Below are 17,383 nucleotides of genomic sequence, written 5' to 3'. Positions count from 1 at the left end.
TGATTCAGCTCTGCACAGATCCAGACGTTAATACTGGCTGCCCTTGTCTAATGCTTGAACATGAGCTGGCATATGCAAATATTGGGGGCATACACCCCGACTGTTACGTAACATCAGTGTTATGTTGAGATTCGCCTATTCTTCGGAGGTCTTTTAAACAAATGAGATTTATATAAGAAGGAGGAAACAATGGAGTTTGAGACTCACTGTATGTCATTTCCATGTACTGAACACTTGTTATTTAACTATGCCAAGATAAATTCAATTTTTAATTCTAGGGCACCTTTAAGGATTTATAATAATTTATATATATATATATATATATATATAAACAGTTACAGATTTTGATAATCAATAATGGACCAGATCAGGATTCTGTTCCATCAGTACTTTAAAATACAATTCCACACAGATAAAACATCTAAATTTAAAGGTTGTTGTCTGGGACAGGACACAGCTTTGGTGACCCCATCTTCACGGCTGCAGTTGAGAGAGGAAGAACGGACACATTAATGTTTGTGTAAGTGTTCGCACATGCTTACACATGAGAATCTCATATTCAGATGAAACGAATATAGACTTACACATGAAATCCTGAAACCAGCGTTCTGACCGGTTAACCAGACAGGATGTCCACTCCCTCAGGGTCACCTTCTTATTCTTGTTCTTGTCACATGACCTGCACACACACATACCGTATTGTTGAATTCTACAAGTGGACCTTGTAGGTTTGCCTCTAGCTATCTCGTTTTTGATTTCTCCATCCCTCTACGTCTCTCTCCGCAGCTATCAGCCGTAAAGGACACCACTCACATTAGAACAGTAGGAAGGCAATAAGCATTCACAGCTCTGAATAAGAGAGAGACAGATCAAGTGGATGAGTGAGAGAAGAGAGAGATTGAAAGAGGATGGGAGAGAGAGGGGTGGGTGACATCCTGAAGGCATGTGTACTATAATCAGAGGAATGCTGGGGAGGGTTTGCAGTAATATTATGCAAATACAGAGAAGGTCAGACAGGAGAAAACACCACAAAATCACAGTGGAGAGATGATTGTCTATAGGCACTGGTGTCATTTTCTTTGTGTGTGTTACTGGAAGAATCTTTGAGCGCAGTGCTCCAGTGGCATCCGCTTATAGTGAAGCTTTCTCAGATCTCTCCTGCTTAACTTCCCATCCCTGTTACGATCCAACAGAACAAACCTCCTCTGAAAGAGAAAGGGAGAGAAGAAGAGAACATGTGAGACAAAAGAAAAAAGATCAGGACTTTATTCTTTTATCACAAATTCACAACTGAATTTAAAAGAAGGTCACCTATTCCACTGGCTGGGATTTTTTGTGCCTGATTACAAATAGTAGAAAATCACATTGAATTTTATTTATTCTCAATTAATATTTTATTTAAATCCTCATTTATTTACCTCATTATATTACTGAAGCTAAATAAGCATTAAGCCTTTGATTAGCAAGCTGGCTTAGAATAATGCTAAGTGGTTCAGAAAAGAGCTGCATCCCAAATGATGTACAGTAGGCTACTATAGACTGCTTACTAACACTAACACTGTGTGGAATTGTATTTGAAAGTACAGGGCTTCTCTATCGTTTGCTTGATTTCCAGGATATTGTGAATAATTTGCGGGTGTTAGGGAGCCGTGGAATTCCGGGAGAGCTGGAATGTCTGGTACTTTGTCATAAAGTGAACAGACTTCTCCCATGGCTAAGCATATCTATGGTGGCCTGAAAGAGCTTAAGGCTCCAACTGAAGAAAACATTGTAAGTATTTGCAGCACATAAGTTGTCAAACTGATAAAGATATTTTTGCTGGTGTTTCTTCTATTTGCATGTGTTTTCTTTAGTTGCAGCGCGTTGAGCTCTCTGGGCCACTGTACGTATGCCATCTTGCATCATGTTCAGAAACTCACATCTCATGCCCCGAAACCGGTAGATGTCGAGGAAAACATTCCACTGTAAATTAATATGACCAGTGGTTTGAGTATGGTGGTCTCAGCACTTTCAGATCGAGTGGTCCCGAGTCCGGTGGTCTTGAGTTTGGTGGTCTCAGTTTTTCCAAATCCGGTGGTCCCGGAGGTCCTACCACCATCGGCTGCACTTCCTCTAATGGCAGTCGCCATCTTATGTGTTTGGGCCACACATACCACTATCTGGCAACAGCCAAGGAAACTGTCTCTGAACTCTCAGCCTGCTCTAACACGGCCAAGGAGGCTGCCTTCAAATGCTCTACCTGCTCTGACCCGACCACCAAGGTAATCCCTGAACCCCCTGCCTACTCTGACACGACCTCAGAGGTCAACCATGAACTTTCTGTCTGCCCTTACACGACCACGGAGGTCGCGCATGAACTCTCTGTAATCTCTGACATGAACACAGAGGTCATCCCTGAACATTCTGTCTCGAGCATGGAAGTCATCTATGAACTCTCTGCTTGTCCTGTATTGGCCAAGGAGGTGCTCTAAGCACTCTGCCACAGCCACAGAGGCCGTTTGTAACCTCTCTGTGCTCTCTATTACATTTCCGCCTGCTCCATTGTGGTGGTTGTTTGATCCACCGTAGTGGTCTCTAGCTCCTCCTGATCCGCCGTAGTGGTCTTCTGCTCCACCGTGGGGATCTTCAGCCCCGCCTACTCTGCCGTGGTGGTCTTCTGCTCTACCATGGTGGTCTCTAGCTCTGCCTGATCTGCCGTGGTGGTCTTCTGCTCCACCGTGGGGATCTTCAGACCTGTCTGTTTTGCTGTGGTGGTCATTTGCTCCGGTGTGGGGATCTTCAGACCCTTCTACTCTGCTGTTGTGGTCTTTTGCTCTGCTCCGTTCGGCCACCCTGCTGGCTCCGCCCTGGCCATCTGCTTTGCGGCTACACCCAGGCTCTCTGACTCTCCTCAGTCTCCAGTTCCACCACACTGGCCTGGCCCTCCGTCACTCCCCCTGTTCCACCTTCATCTTTGCCTTCCTAGCCTGTGTCTGGATTTATCAGTTTTGCCTAGATTTTCATTTATGTTTGTTTGAATAAATATCTGCTGCATCTGGATCCTACTCTCATTCCTCTGAAACAGCCACCGTTATGTTTTCCATTTGAGGGGTTTTAAAGTCACATTATATGTTGCTGTTAGCTTTAGCATGATAAACCCCTCTCTTTCCACTGCTTAGGGAAACCTTGAATTGATCTTTCTTTTGGAACTCAATACAGCATAGTTTTAGGGTTCCCATTTAATCATTTAAAGATAATCAAAGAGCAAATGATCATTATTGTCTATTTATAGGAGTTCTTTCTATCATTAAAGCTATCAATTTTCAGTCTTTGTTTTCTCTGGAGACCTGCATAGATGGGGACGGTTAGTGCGGATCTACAAGAACCAAGACACTTTTGACTCTTGACACATTTTTAAAGCATCACACATACACACAATATTTACCACAACTGCAGCATTATTTGAGTAGTGTGTATGGTAAGCAAAAAGCATGCATTTTTGTGTGTGTAACCTGTGCGAGCTGGGTTCGCTCTGTGTGTGTGAGGCAGCTTTGCGAGGGTGCCGCTGGTGTGTATCTCTCGCCCATTCTGCTGAGGAGTAAGAACCAGTCCAGCAGACGGTACGGGAACTGACCGAACTCTTCTTGAGAACACTCTGCCCTGCTCACTGACAGAGAAACCACATCACGATTCATAAATGTGCATTTAAGTATAATGAAACTGAAATGAAAGAAGTTTTTGCGTGTGTGATTTTCTACCCAGACAAACTCCACTATGTGCCTTGCCAATGCGCCGTTTTTTGCGGCAGGCCTCCTTGTGAAGCAGACACTCGCTGCTGTACGTCTTCCCTAAAACGCTGCACACTGGTGCCCCCTGCCTGTAGCAAACAACACATAAAAACACAAGTGCCCAGCAAGTAACAATGTTAAATGCAAATAATAAAATGCTACTAACTAAAATTGTGCAAAAAAGCAGCTTATTTTGTAAAAGGAACGAGAAAGTGCTCTTCATATCTTTTTGTTGTTGACATCACAGGCTGTGCGTCATTTCAAACTGCAGTATTTTGGCATTACTTCATCTGTCACTTACATGAAGCAGCCAAATTAGACAGATGCCAACATGGACATGCTGTGTGTCATTAAAAAGTTGAATAAAACTACACAAGATAAAAGAAAATACAGACTGCATTAAATTCACTTGCATTGAGGATAAAAATAGTTTGTGCCTAGACTACCTCAATGTTTTTTTGAGCAGTGAATTACTGGCATGAAACCAAGAGACATTTAGAAACCAAAACTTGATTTTAGCATGTTAATAATTTTGGATTTTGCTGGAGTCATGCAATTCAAGGTACAGTAATATGAATTTCAACATTTGCATTTAAGGACATTTTGATTACTTTTGTATGATAACTAATTTTGTTATTTTGTTGGATTACCACTTGATATAGAAAGAAGTAAAGCTAGTTATAATCAATTTATCTTAAAACTGTTTATTTGGTTATTATAAGATGTTAATCAACTGTCTATCAACCTGTGAAAAACTATGTTTTAATATAATGTTATAATATTTTTTGAACTGCATCAGCATCTTTTTTAAGTTTAAAGCAATATTTGTGGTGTGTTACAGCCCTTAAGCACATCTTTTCTTTTTCTGCATGTGGCCTTTATCTGCATTATAGACTAAGTGCACAGAGTGAATATTCCAGTAGTTAAATGTCTGGGCTGCTGGTTTGATTCCAAGGAGTCTGTGAGCCGTAAGGAGTGTCTTACGTCATTATTCTGTTCTTAATCATGACACTCTGAGCCTCACTGTTCATGCCGCTGGCTCACTGTAAGTAGCTTGGCATTGAAATCAGCTCAGGTGTCTTGGAAAATTGTTATTAATTTGTCGGTGTGTGTGTCTTACCGTGGGCAGGTCTTTGGACACACACATTTAGGGGCGAGAACTCCCCCCTCCTTTACTACTTGGCACCAGGAACCAATAGGACTGTGACATTTCAACAACTGGCACAGTGATTCTGGGGAGAAAAAAAAGAGAGATGAAAAGAGAATGAGTTTAATAGTAAAAAAGAGGAAGCAATAATGAACAAAAACCAGTGCCAAGAGTGCCATTAAATTACTGTCTCACCCGGATCCACTCTGCCCAAATACGGCCTCAACTTTTCTTCAGCCTGCCTTTGTTTACGCTGAGCTCTTCCACCCTTACACACACACACAAATAAGGTCATTCACATGGGACGCGTTCTGTGATATTGTTACATTTCTAGTGTAAAAATGTGCTAGAAGGACATTTTTGATACACTAAACCATTTTCAATTTTTAAAAGAAGTCATGCTGCCAAGACTGCATGTATTTGATCAAAAATAAAGTAATATTGTGAAATATTACAACTATTATAGCTGTTTTCTATTTTAAAGGGATAGTTCACCCAAAAATGAAAATTTGATGTTTATCTGCTTACCCCCAGAGCATCCAAGATGTAGGTGAGTTTGTTTCTTCAGTAGAACACAAATGATGATTTTTAACTGCAACCGCTGCCGTCTGTCAGTGGTATAATGCAAGTCAGTGGGAACTTGGACTATAAGAGTAAATAAAACACGACAGACAAATCCAAATTAAACCCTGCGGCTCATGACGACACATTGATGTCCTAAGACACGAAAAGATCGGTTTGTGCGAGAAACCGAACAGTATTTATATAATTTTTTACCTCTAATACACCACTATGTCCAACTGGGTTCATCACTCGATTCGTTTGGTCTGATCGCGCTCTGACAGCGGCAGTGATGTCTCGCTCTCATTGAAGTATATGCGCAAGACATCACTGCCGCTGTCAGAACGCGATCAGACCAAACGAATCGAGTGATGAATGCAGTTGGACATAGTGGTTTATTAGAGGTAAAAAATTATATAAATACTGTTCGGTTTCTCGCACAAACCGATCGTTTCGTGTCTTAGGACATCAATGTGTCGTCACGAGCCGCAGGGTTTAATTTGGATTTGTCTGTCGTGTTTTATTTACTCTTATAGTCCAAGTTCCCGCTGACTTGCATTATACCACTGACAAAATCATCATTTGTGTTTTACTAAAGAAACAAAGACACCTACATCTTGGATGCTCTGGGGGTAAGCAGATAAACATCAAATTTTCATTTTTGGGTGAACTATTACTTTAATATATTTTAAAACATAATTTATTCCTGTGATGGCAAAGCTGAATTTTCAACATCATTACACCAGTCTTCAGTGTCGCATGATCATTCAGAAATCATTCTAATATTCTGATTTGCTGCTCAAGAATCATTCTTTTTTATTATCAATGTTGAAAACAGTTGTACTGCTTAATATTTTTGTGGAAACCTAAATACTTTTTTTTTCCAGAATTCTTTGATGAACAGAAAGTTCAAAAGACCAGCACTAATTGAAACAGATTTTATTGAATAAATTCAAAAGTCTTTATCAAACTTATAATCAATTTAAAGAGTATTGCTGACCTTAAACTTTTAAACGATATAGATGTATCTCGGTGTTAGCGTGTTACACTCTGAGCATTTTTAGGCCGCACATTTTAAGACTCTGTGTCAAGTTAAAAAAGTTCAATTTTTCAAACCTCCTCAAATCTTGAAAACATGTGAATGGCCCCTAAAGATATAAACTGTAAAACAATGAATGTCAACCACAAATAGTTACCCAATACAATACAATACCCCTCTACAGGGGGGCTGGACCACCCAATCATGGTCTTGGTCCAAAAAAAAAAAAAAAATCTATTACATTCACTGCCTTTGTAGTAAACAAAAATGAGCTGTAATTTATTTTTCAATTATGTTAAGTGCTTTTCTTGATCTTTGAGTTTCAAATATATGAGAGAATTACTGAGCATGTTTAGGACTCGGACTTGATGGATGAGTGTCATATTGCAAAAGCATGTGTGCAGAAATACTCTTTAAAGAGAGAGAGAGAGAGATGTAAAGAAGAACGAGAGAGGAAGAGTGGAACGTGTACATTTACAGCAGTCTGTTAACCATTACAGCACAGTAAGTGTGAAAGCTTTTAGATTTTTTACAGACTTAGGCTGCGCCGTTCACTCACTTTTAAACTCTATAGCCTACCTTTATCTCTTCCACATTTAACTCTTCAAACTTTAACTCTTTCAAAATTACCTCTTTTGTATACAGATAGTATCCTATAATAAACTTTATATAAACTTTCATAATAAAACAAATCCTAGAAAAATTAATACCTTTTGTTTGCTTGTTCCAGTGTTGGGGAAAGTTACTTTTAAAAGTAATGCATTACAATATTCCGTTACTCCCTAAAAAAGTAACAAATTGCATTAATATAGTTTAATATAGTTAATTATTACAAGTTTGTGTAAAATTCTGAGTTTGCATTTCACTGTTTTTACATTTTGAGGAATACTGAATGTTTTCGTGCAAGTGAGATGAGTAAATGCATGTTAATATATAGTCTAGAACTACAATAACCATCATGTTCACACAGCACACACAACACCTCTGCACTTTATTTCTGTCAACATGCATGACAGGAGAGCTGTCAGTCAATAAATGTGAAAATGTAACTTAAATATTTTGTTGTAAATTGAAAAAGTAATGTGTTACTTTACTAGTTACTTGAAAAAGTAATCTGATTACGTAACTCAAGTTACTAGTAATGCGTTACCCTCAACACTGCTTATATATACTAGTAGGTGATGACAATTGACTGTCTTTATGAGTGAATGATTGAATCATTCACAATAACGGCACTCTTTTTTGTGTGACACTGCACAACATATGTAGGACTACAATATAATTTTACATTAATTTGACAATTTGAACATAAAAATCTTAAGTGACTTTTTAAGTTGACTTCTACACCTACAAATGATGTTGTTAAATAGAACAATAAAATGATCATTTTAATAAATGTCAATTTTAAATCGCATTTCAAAAAATGCATTTGCCAGTTGCTTATCATATTTAAAATATGAGCGCATTAGCAACATGTTCCATATCAACTATAAACCACTTACCATGACAACACCAAGGTGAAAGGCCATTGTCAAGAACAACAGATGACAGAGCAGGTGCATGGCTCACAGAAGGATGTTTATGGATCTGAAACATGTGTTCAACAGGTAACTTTTAAAGTTCAAGATCTCAAAATCTCACCCAGAATGCACTCAGACGTATAAAGTGTGTTTCTCCGAACTAAAACTTCTCCGAATGAGTACAGGGGAATGAGGATTGTGTTTAAAAATTAATCATTCTCTCCCAGAGATTTGAATCTTCTTGAGGACATCCTGAGAGACATCATTTCATCAAGAAAACACAGGACTAATGAACACTGCACACAATACATACAGTAAAAACAATATCCACGTATAAAGATCTCTCCTATCAACCTGATATGTAAAAAAACAAAAAACAAAAGCAAGATCATACTTATAAATGTTGAGACAACAGTCCTCGAAGCACTACTCTTGATCAAAGCTTATTCCGTCTGATCGCTCTTCTCTTTAAACAACTCACAGTATTGTGTATAAGCCCCGGAGTGCTCATTAGAAGTGTGTGTGTGTGTGTGTGTAGAATGTAGTAGCCCCATCACTGGGAAGTCATTAGTGTATGTTACGGCTCAGAGCAGATAGAGTTACGCTAACAGAGCAGTCGTACTGACAGAATCACTGTTTCATTTCTTTACTATTTCTTTTAATTGGTGTTGAAATTCTTACCAGCCTCTCCTCTCTTATGATCTTTCTTTCAGTGCCTTTTTAATCTCTTTGCCTTCTTCCTCTTCTCTTCTCTCTCCATATTCCCTCTCACACTATCAAACAGACAAATACCTTTCTTTTCCCTCTGCCCCTCCTTCAGGTTGCCCCATCCCCCCCCCCCCCCCCATTTTCTCTCTTCATTTGATAATCTATTTCTATACCGTCTCATCTTACCTGGCCCTCCACTCCATTTCCTCTCCTGCTTTTTCTGGCTTCACCTGAGAAGTCCTTAATTAGCAATCCATTAGCAGCATGGATGCGCACACACAATCCCACTCACCTCCACTTACACATTGCCTGTGAAAAAACATCTAAAGACACCATGAAAACCTGAACTCTCTCTATTTTCTCTCCTCCTACTCTGTACTGCATTCTTCCATCTGTTTTTTTGGCCTGTAAATCTTTTTGTCTGTGGAGTAATGCCAAGCTCAATGAGAACCAGAGCTCTCTTACTCTCTCTTTATCTCTTTCTCTCTCTCACACACACACATGTAAACATACGAAATCGAGGGCATTGGGTCTAAAACTATGCTTTGATTTTTTTTTTTTTTAAATGGTTGTGTATGTACTGTCATAATAATCTACAAATCTTCACACTAAAACAAACTAAAGAGTCACAGAAAACTTCATATGATCATGTTTTTCCCTGCGTAAAGCTTTTGCAGGTGCTGATGTGTCTATTTCAAAGACGTTTGATTATAGTCACAGGCAAATACATAAATAATGTCCTCTGTGGTGTCCTGCAGCCTTAAATATCTGACCTCTGTGCCCTTTGACCTCAACATGAATCACTTCGGCAGGACAGTTTGTTTTCCATTCATCACTTTTGCTTTTGTTTTTGTCACATTGGTGAGAGATCTGCCACATGTTGATTCATATGTTATTCATTTAGCATAAACAGGAAACAAGCACACCCATTATGCACTGCACTAGAGCACAAGCAGTTGTTTGATGGCGCCATCTGGTGTTCACAGTATAAAGTGTTAGTAAAACTGAGACGTCAAGTCAAGTCACAGTTATTTATATAGCACTTTATACAATGCATATTATTTCAAAGCAATAAACAGGAAAATAACAGTGTTGATGTTTTTTCCCCTTGGAGAAACTAGTAATATTTTTTATATTTTGGTAATTTTTTGCAAATAATGTTTTGAATCAGTATATGCTGTGAATATAAAACTACAAAGGGCAGGGATTGAAATGACTTATGACATATTTAATATATAAAAGTATATTTAATATTCTAAAAAATATGAACATATTATATCAGTATGTTTCATAACCTTATCTGCAAATAGGTGCGCACTGCACAGGCATCCACCGAAGCTCGAGTGTAGGTTTTTGGCAGGACAAATGCTGTAGTGCTTTCTGTTGCTAAAGATGTTGGCAGCAATTCTCTTTTATACTTTCACAATCTCAGGCTGTTTGAAAGGCTGAAATCTCTAAGGTTTTTGAGCAGATTAAATTTTAATAGCTGGAGCTGAGAGTTTTTCCCAGTCTATCAAGGAGAAAGAAAAACGTGCTGAACCATGTGTGTAGTAGTGGAGACGAGAGTACCTTGTTGCAATATGCACAAGTACAATGGAGTTGTTAAACATGCTAATCCTTAGTGGCACAAAAATCACCAGACACCACTACCATACTGTGTACAAGCAGTATGGCAGACAGACAACATGATGCATGAAGTATTAAAGTGGTGATGTAACTGAAGTAGTGACATCTTTGCTTCGTATTGTGACTCCAAGTGAAACTTTATGGTGAGGACTTGGTTCTATCCATCAGTTGTTGATTAGATGGAGGCTGATTTGAATGAGAGCTTGTAGTTGATTGGGCCGGTGTTTATGCAGACTAATGGTATATTTACATTACAACAATGTACAAAAAATGGAAAAGTTTTTTTTTTTGTGCAGATGACAACATTGTCACACCGATCCCCATTCACACGGATCTGTGAAAACGACTAAAATCGCTGTATTATGCATGCCAGGCCAGTAGTTGGTGATGTCACTTTGTAAAGAAAGCATCTACGCACATCGGCCTATGCTTTATTTCACAGAGCACTCACACCAAAAGCACATGCCCATAGACTAAACGCATAAAGCGCATGTGTATAACGCCACCGTTTTCACAGATTCGCGTTTTTGTAGTTTACCACAGAAACAATGAAAATTGCACTTTGAAACCAGTTTTTAAAAGCTTGCATTTTCAGGCCCCTAAACGGTGTCGTGTAAACGGCCCCTAAGGGTACATTTACACGAGAATTATGTACTATAACAACGGAAAAGTTTTCCTTTGCATTTTTTGCCTTCAAACGACAGCGTTACCAAATGATCCAGTTCACACGGATCTGCGAAAACAATTAAAAACGCTGTATTATGCATGCCAGGCCAGTAGTTGGCGATGTCACTTTGTAAAGAAAAACTAAGTGCCTATTTCTAAGCGCCTAGACTGAATACATAATATGCGCATGACATCACCATTTTCAGAAATTCGTTTTTTTTTTTTGTCATTTACACATCAGTGACAATAATGGTATCATTTTCAGAAACTTGCACTTTGAAACCAGATTTCAAAAGATTGCGTTTTCATGCCCCAAAAATGAACGGCCAAAACGCATAAAAAGTTTTTCATTTTTAGCTAAAAATGGTGTCGTGTAAACGGCCCCTAAATGAGAAGTCTGGCATATGTCACCAGTTTCACCAGAAGATCCAGTTATGTTATTTTGATTAAGAATTTACGTGGTCAAATCATTTTTTTAAAATGAAACCATTTTTGGATGAATCGCTTAGGCTACAATAAAACCAATAACATGAATTTATAAAAATTTCCATTTCATGTTGACTTTGCATCTCTTTCTCTCTCTCTCTCTCTCTCTCTCTCTCTCTCTCTGAGTGAGTTAAAGAAATGGGATTTAGTTTGGGAAACATTGTCCCAGTACCTAATATTGGGCCCACAGGAGAGGCGGCACACCCTTAAACATGTTGACTCAGGCCCTATGAATTTTATCTACTATCTGCTTAACTACTATGATTTCTGTTTTAATAGTTGTGTGTGTGTGTCTGTGTTTGTGCTGTAAATATAGCCTAGTATATACATTATGGTACTTTGTCAAAAAAAAACAACATCACAGAAATCTACCCAAAAAACAAAACAAAACAACAACAACAACAAAACAGGGCCATACCTGCAATACCTGACTGGGTTGCTTACTTGTTTTTAAATATAACATTCAGGAAATTGTTGCGGTCCCCTAGCAGAGGTGGGCCCCTCAAACCTACATTTTGCCCTTCTAGCCATAGGCTAGCCAACAGATATATCACACACGTTTGTAATTATACGTAAACTGCAGATCATGTCTTTAGTATACATAAAAAGATCCCCATGTCACATGTAAACGTCGCCATTCAACAGTCTCGCGCGCGTTCCCGGCCACAGAGCCAGCGTGCAGCTCGTGCCGTTCCGAGCTCGTGCACTGTGAATCACGTCCTACGTCAGAGTCACACTTGCAACGCGCGTGAGAGTACGCTCGGTGGGGTTGAGAGGTTGTTTGTAGCTGAGCGCACGCTTTTTCAATACATCAGCTCAAGGTAGAGGAAGACCGCCAAGCTTGCTTTAGCGTTATAATCAAACTGCGCTTTGACATCGTACGCGACGCGTTTAATTCGGAAGTTCAAGTAAATCGCTGTAAGCAAGGTGCAGATGAAGAGGATGCTGGGATGAATGACGAAACATCACGATGGACTCTCACTTCAGTACAGCATCACTGTTAACGTTACTCCGTTTAGCGCTGACACCGTTTACACTGTTCAGCGCTTAAAACCGCGCCAAAGGCCATTTATAATTCTGGATATCGATCCTGAAACAGGAATACGAGCATTTGTGTTTGTTGTAGGCTAAACCGTTTTAATCGATGGTCTGGAAAAAGCGCGCTGGTTAAGAGGAAGCTTTTTGATTATTTAAGTAACGTTGTTGCTTTGTAGGAGTATAACTTCGCTGTTTTATTGTGTAATTGGCTATATGATGTAATATACATTATAATAAACAGCTGAGTACCCAATACTGAGCTGTGTTAGGAGTTTAAAGTTGACCATGAACTCTTGAACATTGACTTTGACATCATGGATAGACGCGGATGATTTTCATCGAACAGGTGAGTCACATCTAACTCTAATCTGATATTTATCTGCGTACATACGGTGATGAGAATCGATTCTGATTCTGATTCGTATTCATTAACGATTCATTTTGAGCAAGAACATTTGGAAAATATTGCATTTACTGTTACCAAATTTAGTATAAATTAAGTATAACATATTGCATTTAACCAAATTTAGTATAACATTATTAAAAACCTTAAACAAACAAACAAACAAAAAGTGTAATTCATTCAGTGAGTCAGTGACTGCTGTCTGACTAAATTGTGACTAAAAAGTCACTGAAAGGAACCTTATGAGTCATTTGTTCAGCTTAAGGCATGGTTTGGCCATACTTAACATGTATTTAAAATGAAAAGAAAAAAAAAAAACCCCTGCACTATCAACAAGTAATTATACCACAAAAATACAATAAAGAACAAATAACCAATTCATTTAAAATTGTGAATATTGGCAAAAAAAAATCGTCAACCTGATTATAGTGTTCTGTCCACACCTGCCAAAGAAATCATGTTACATAAAAGTTTGGTATTGTTTAAAATGTCCCCATGACTTTTGCTATTTGTTGTATTGGTATCTGATATAGTTTGCTTCCCAACCCTTACACAAACTATATTTACAGATCTGACTTGTTAGAGCATATTTGTTCAAAGACTGTTTTAAATGCAGAATATTAGAACAAATGGTAATATCTGTTGTTATGCTTATTTCTGTGCATTAATTTAGTTTGATGGATATAGAACCTTGTACAGTGTATGACTACATAATGTGCTGTGCATAACCATTAAATGTTCTTAATGGTTCCTAAAGTTTATATGATTGAAAAGCCTAGCTCAGTTTGTATGGTTTTCCACGTTCACTCAGTTCAGACATTGTTCATGCTAATATTGAACACGACTGCTATTTTCAGAACAGATGAACTTTGCCCCCCAGACTGCAACTGCTCTTTCCACTTGAGTCCATCCAAGCAGCAGACAGAACATGCTTTACACACAACATTGCCTTTAGGATAGTGTATAACCTAATAGATTTTCACATTCACTGAACCATATCAAATATGTGTATTCAGAGCTACTTATGTAATTCATAAAAAACACTATCGAGTTATGTAGTACATCACAAACGCACGTTGCATTCATGTTAACTGAACAGTGCATTTACTATGACTGTCTGGATCTGGTATTTTAAAGGAAAAATTCATGGTGTTTCTAGACTTAAGAGAATTTTCACTTCTTGAAAGGCAATTGTGTGTGTTTTGCTTTCATTTTCTAGAAGTGTGTTATTTATTATTCCACACATGCTCATTATCGATTTCAGCAAACACATGACCCTGTCACCTGCTTATTTCTAGTTCCATGTGATGAAATATATAGGGCATCATGGGAAAATGTACTGTGGGTGAGGCCTAGAAAGACTTTGATCTCTGACATAATGACTTCCACTGTGGTCTTGTCTTTCAGTAACCAGCCCTGGAAACAACCAGAGATTATAGTAATGCTTTCAGAAGTAACATCACCCTTCTTAATTAGACATGCCTATTAGATGTCTACTTGGGTTAAGCCTTTATTAAAAATGCTTTACTGTATATTTCAATGCATGCTAGCATACTAATCTAGAAACAATATAATGAATATGGCTTAATTTGCACATTTGAATCATGTTAGTAAAAAACATGTACCTGTCATCTTGTCATTTGGCACCAGGGTGGGGACACACACCACCCACTACACTTGTCATTCTTTCTGTTTATAAAGATTGCATAGCTGTCAGTCTGTGCTGATGTTAATGGCCATGAACTGTCAGAGATGCAGACGAGACGGTGTTAAGCCAAAGCATCAACACGCCCCCTCCCAAAATTAAAACTCCTCACTTAGCACTTGTGTTGACAGGCTATGTGTGTGTCCTTGACAGGTGCAAGGATCTTTTGTTTATTGCTCTGGTTTGCATGTGTGTTGAATGTCCCAGCAGCTGTCAGGCATGTGTCTGTTTGTGTGTGTGTGTCTGTTCACCAGTTGAATGCCTCTATCAAACTAGTACCTGATAAAATTCTTCCCATAGCTGCTTTGTCCTCGTGACTATCCTAGCGTCAAATATCTCTGAGGGGTGTTTATTAACAGCAGTGGCTGTTAGGTGATCATACTGAGGCCTGTCAGGGAGCTCTGTGCCATGAGCTAGATTCCCGTATTGCGTTACAGTCAGTGTAATGCAGTATAATTTGAAGTATCCAGGCAGCTAAATGTCTGTCCTCAGCGCCAGACAGCTGTTCTGCATGGTAACTAGCTGTGTTGAGTTCAGCTTGAATTGCTGTACAATTACATCATTAATATGGGATATTAACATTCAGACCTGATAAGCCGATAATTATTTTCATGTTATGGCTTATATTTCTTAGGTGGCAGATATAAAAATTCTATAGCCTACTATTTTGTCAAAAAAATAAATAAATAAATAAAACACTAAGTGAATTTGGGCATCACAGCATTATAATGTACAGTATGAAAATGGATATAAATTTTGAGATTTGATAAATATTATAATTAATGCTGTTATTCAATTATTATTGTTTTTAAAGAATAACTTTACCAGAGCGTCAGACGACAGTTAATGAAATCTAAATTTAATAGGAAAGTTATTTAACAATTTAATTATACTTATTAATCAATTAATCCAATACTGACAAATGCAATAAATTAAAAATTGGTATGGTACCAATGTGATGTTTGTTTTTTTTAGCCTTGATACAATTTATACCTTTATTCAGCAAGGATACATTAAATTGATCAAAAGACAGTAAAGATATTTCTAATGTTACAAATGATATCTATTTCAAACAAATGCTATTCTTTTGAACTTTTTATCCAAAGATACTTAAGACGTTTTCACTAAAATATTACACCGATAAATAAGAAATGTTTTTTGAGCACCAAATCAAAAATCAAAACAGATCATAGGCATGTTAAATTGTTAATATTTCACAATATTACTGTTTTTACTGTATATTTGATTAAATAAACGCACAGCCTTGTTGAGCATAAGGGACTTCCTTTAAAAAAAAATAAAAAGAAAAAATCTTTCCAACCCCAAACCTTTAAATGGTAGTGTATGCTTAGTACATTTGTTCATTGGTGGCTGTTATGAGAGCAGTTTTGCCACCCATAGTCTCATTACATCGTAGACACTCTTATCAATATCAGCTTTCTTCTGTATTGTCTGTGTATGTCTGGCCTTCCTGTAAAGCTCATTCATATCTTTCACTTCTTTTTTTTTTGGGAGGGGTGTCAGTGGAGTGTCAGCCCATCATGTTTATTTTGTGTCTTACTGACCCCCATACCATACATATTGTTTGTGTGTTTGCATTATATTTTTGCGGCTGTGTCCATCTGTGTAAACACATGCGTCTCTCTCTGAAGTGCATCTAGCATACACCTCTCTAAATGAACAAGACTATCTGTGAACAAACATTATCATTTCATGCTCCTGTGTCCTGGATCCTCCAAATGCCGGATGAGTATAATAATCACTCACAATATAATAAACTGATAACGGAGAACTTCACTTAGTGCCTGCTGTTAACATTAACTGGCATTAGACTCATTATAGAGTTCCCGTATAAAACGGAAATGAGCCTGTGATGATTCGACTCGTTTTAATGTGCTGTCTCTATTTGCTATATTTGCTTGTGTGACATCCTGGTTGGAGAGGCATATTAAAATTTAATTCACCATGAAGCCAAAGTCAACACAGACAGGAAGTCACAGTAGCTCTGAAAAGCTTGTAGTTTTTGTTCGTTACTATCACAATCTAAGTATTAGAACTTTGTGTGTGTTTTTATGTGTGTCAAGACAGAGAAAGTGACAGAAAGCTCTCTAAGGATTTTGAGAAAGATGCTTAAAGTGTCAAACAGTCATAGTGAGCTAGCTGCTAGCAGGATAGCGGCTAATCACAGCAGCTTTACATGTGTATGTGTTTGGATTTTAAAAATCTGTTTCTGTTTTTTTTTTTTTTTTTTTTTAAAGCTGTGGATGAGTAATGCTTATTTGGGCTCTCTGTTATACAATAACTACATCAGCGCAGCCTCTGTTCTTTTGTTTAGTCAAGGGTGATGTCATGTTCACCCTGCCTGAAATTCAAATGGACTGTTTGCATATTAGGTTTGGCCGTCTGGCGTTTCCACACAAAACAAACTGAAAGACCTTCACAGAAGAGAAATTACTATTGTTTGAAACAAAATTGTTCACTCACTGATCCTAGACACCACCTGACATGATTTAGTTTATCATAATCTTAATACATTAAGTTTGATCACACAGCCATAAGTTGTCACTAACACTTGTGAATTTATAGGAAATCACATTCATTATTATTATTATTATTATTATTAGTTTTTTTTTTTTTTTTTTTTTTGTGTAGAGTTGAGTCATTGAACATGGCTGCCATGAATAATGTACTTCTCTCTGTCATTATTGTGTGTCTTT

The 17,383-nt window shown here is 37.9% G+C and overlaps 2 protein-coding genes across 11 annotated transcripts in view; one reads left to right on the top strand and one right to left on the bottom strand.

Moving 5' to 3' along the window:
• Positions 1–212: 212 nt before the first annotated feature.
• Positions 213–11,998, bottom strand: sparcl2 (SPARC-like 2). Of its 5 annotated transcripts, none has more exons than XM_048191340.1 (9): positions 11,939–11,968; positions 8,017–8,101; positions 5,110–5,182; positions 4,888–4,999; positions 3,738–3,856; positions 3,492–3,646; positions 1,093–1,205; positions 585–679; positions 213–480 (listed from the first exon to the last, which is right to left on the bottom strand). In XM_048191340.1, exons 2-9 carry the CDS (start codon positions 8,074–8,076, stop codon positions 428–430), a joined length of 780 nt encoding a protein of 259 aa, XP_048047297.1. In that variant the 5' UTR covers positions 8,077–8,101; positions 11,939–11,968; the 3' UTR covers positions 213–427. The 5 variants fall into 5 exon arrangements, with proteins under 5 accessions (XP_048047297.1, XP_048047296.1, XP_048047294.1 ...); XM_048191339.1 differs by lacking the exon at positions 11,939–11,968 and adding an exon at positions 8,929–9,063; XM_048191337.1 differs by lacking the exon at positions 11,939–11,968 and adding an exon at positions 8,716–8,833.
• A 200-nt stretch (positions 11,999–12,198) lies between these two features.
• ccser2a (coiled-coil serine-rich protein 2a) overlaps positions 12,199–17,383 on the top strand; it is a 48,823-nt gene continuing 43,638 nt past the window's right edge. For 2 of the 6 annotated variants that reach the window (XM_048191334.1, XM_048191335.1), the window contains exon 1: positions 12,202–12,904. The gene's annotated coding sequence lies outside the window, so the exon portion shown is untranslated. Of the gene's footprint in view, positions 12,905–17,383 lie in introns of all 6 variants that reach the window. The other 4 variants (XM_048191331.1, XM_048191336.1, XM_048191333.1 and 1 more) reach the window with 3 other exon arrangements.

The sequence above is a fragment of the Megalobrama amblycephala genome, linkage group LG5 (assembly GCF_018812025.1).
Source record: "Megalobrama amblycephala isolate DHTTF-2021 linkage group LG5, ASM1881202v1, whole genome shotgun sequence".
Taxonomy (NCBI): Eukaryota; Metazoa; Chordata; class Actinopteri; order Cypriniformes; family Xenocyprididae; genus Megalobrama; species Megalobrama amblycephala.
Note: the sequence above shows the minus strand (reverse complement) of the source record. Positions and strands in the feature narration are given on the sequence as shown.

Bases quoted from the DNA above. Each gene is read 5' to 3' on its own strand.
- sparcl2 (XM_048191340.1), bottom strand. From the start codon at position 8,076: ATGCACCTGCTCTGTCATCTGTTGTTCTTGACAATGGCCTTTCACCTT. The intron at 3,857-4,887 runs GTAAGACACACA...TGTTTGCTACAG, and splicing joins TGTCCAAAGACCTGCCCACG to GCAGGGGGCACCAGTGTGCA. The intron at 680-1,092 runs GTAACACACACA...GTGTGTGTGCAG, and splicing joins TGCGCTCAAAGATTCTTCCA to GTCATGTGACAAGAACAAGA.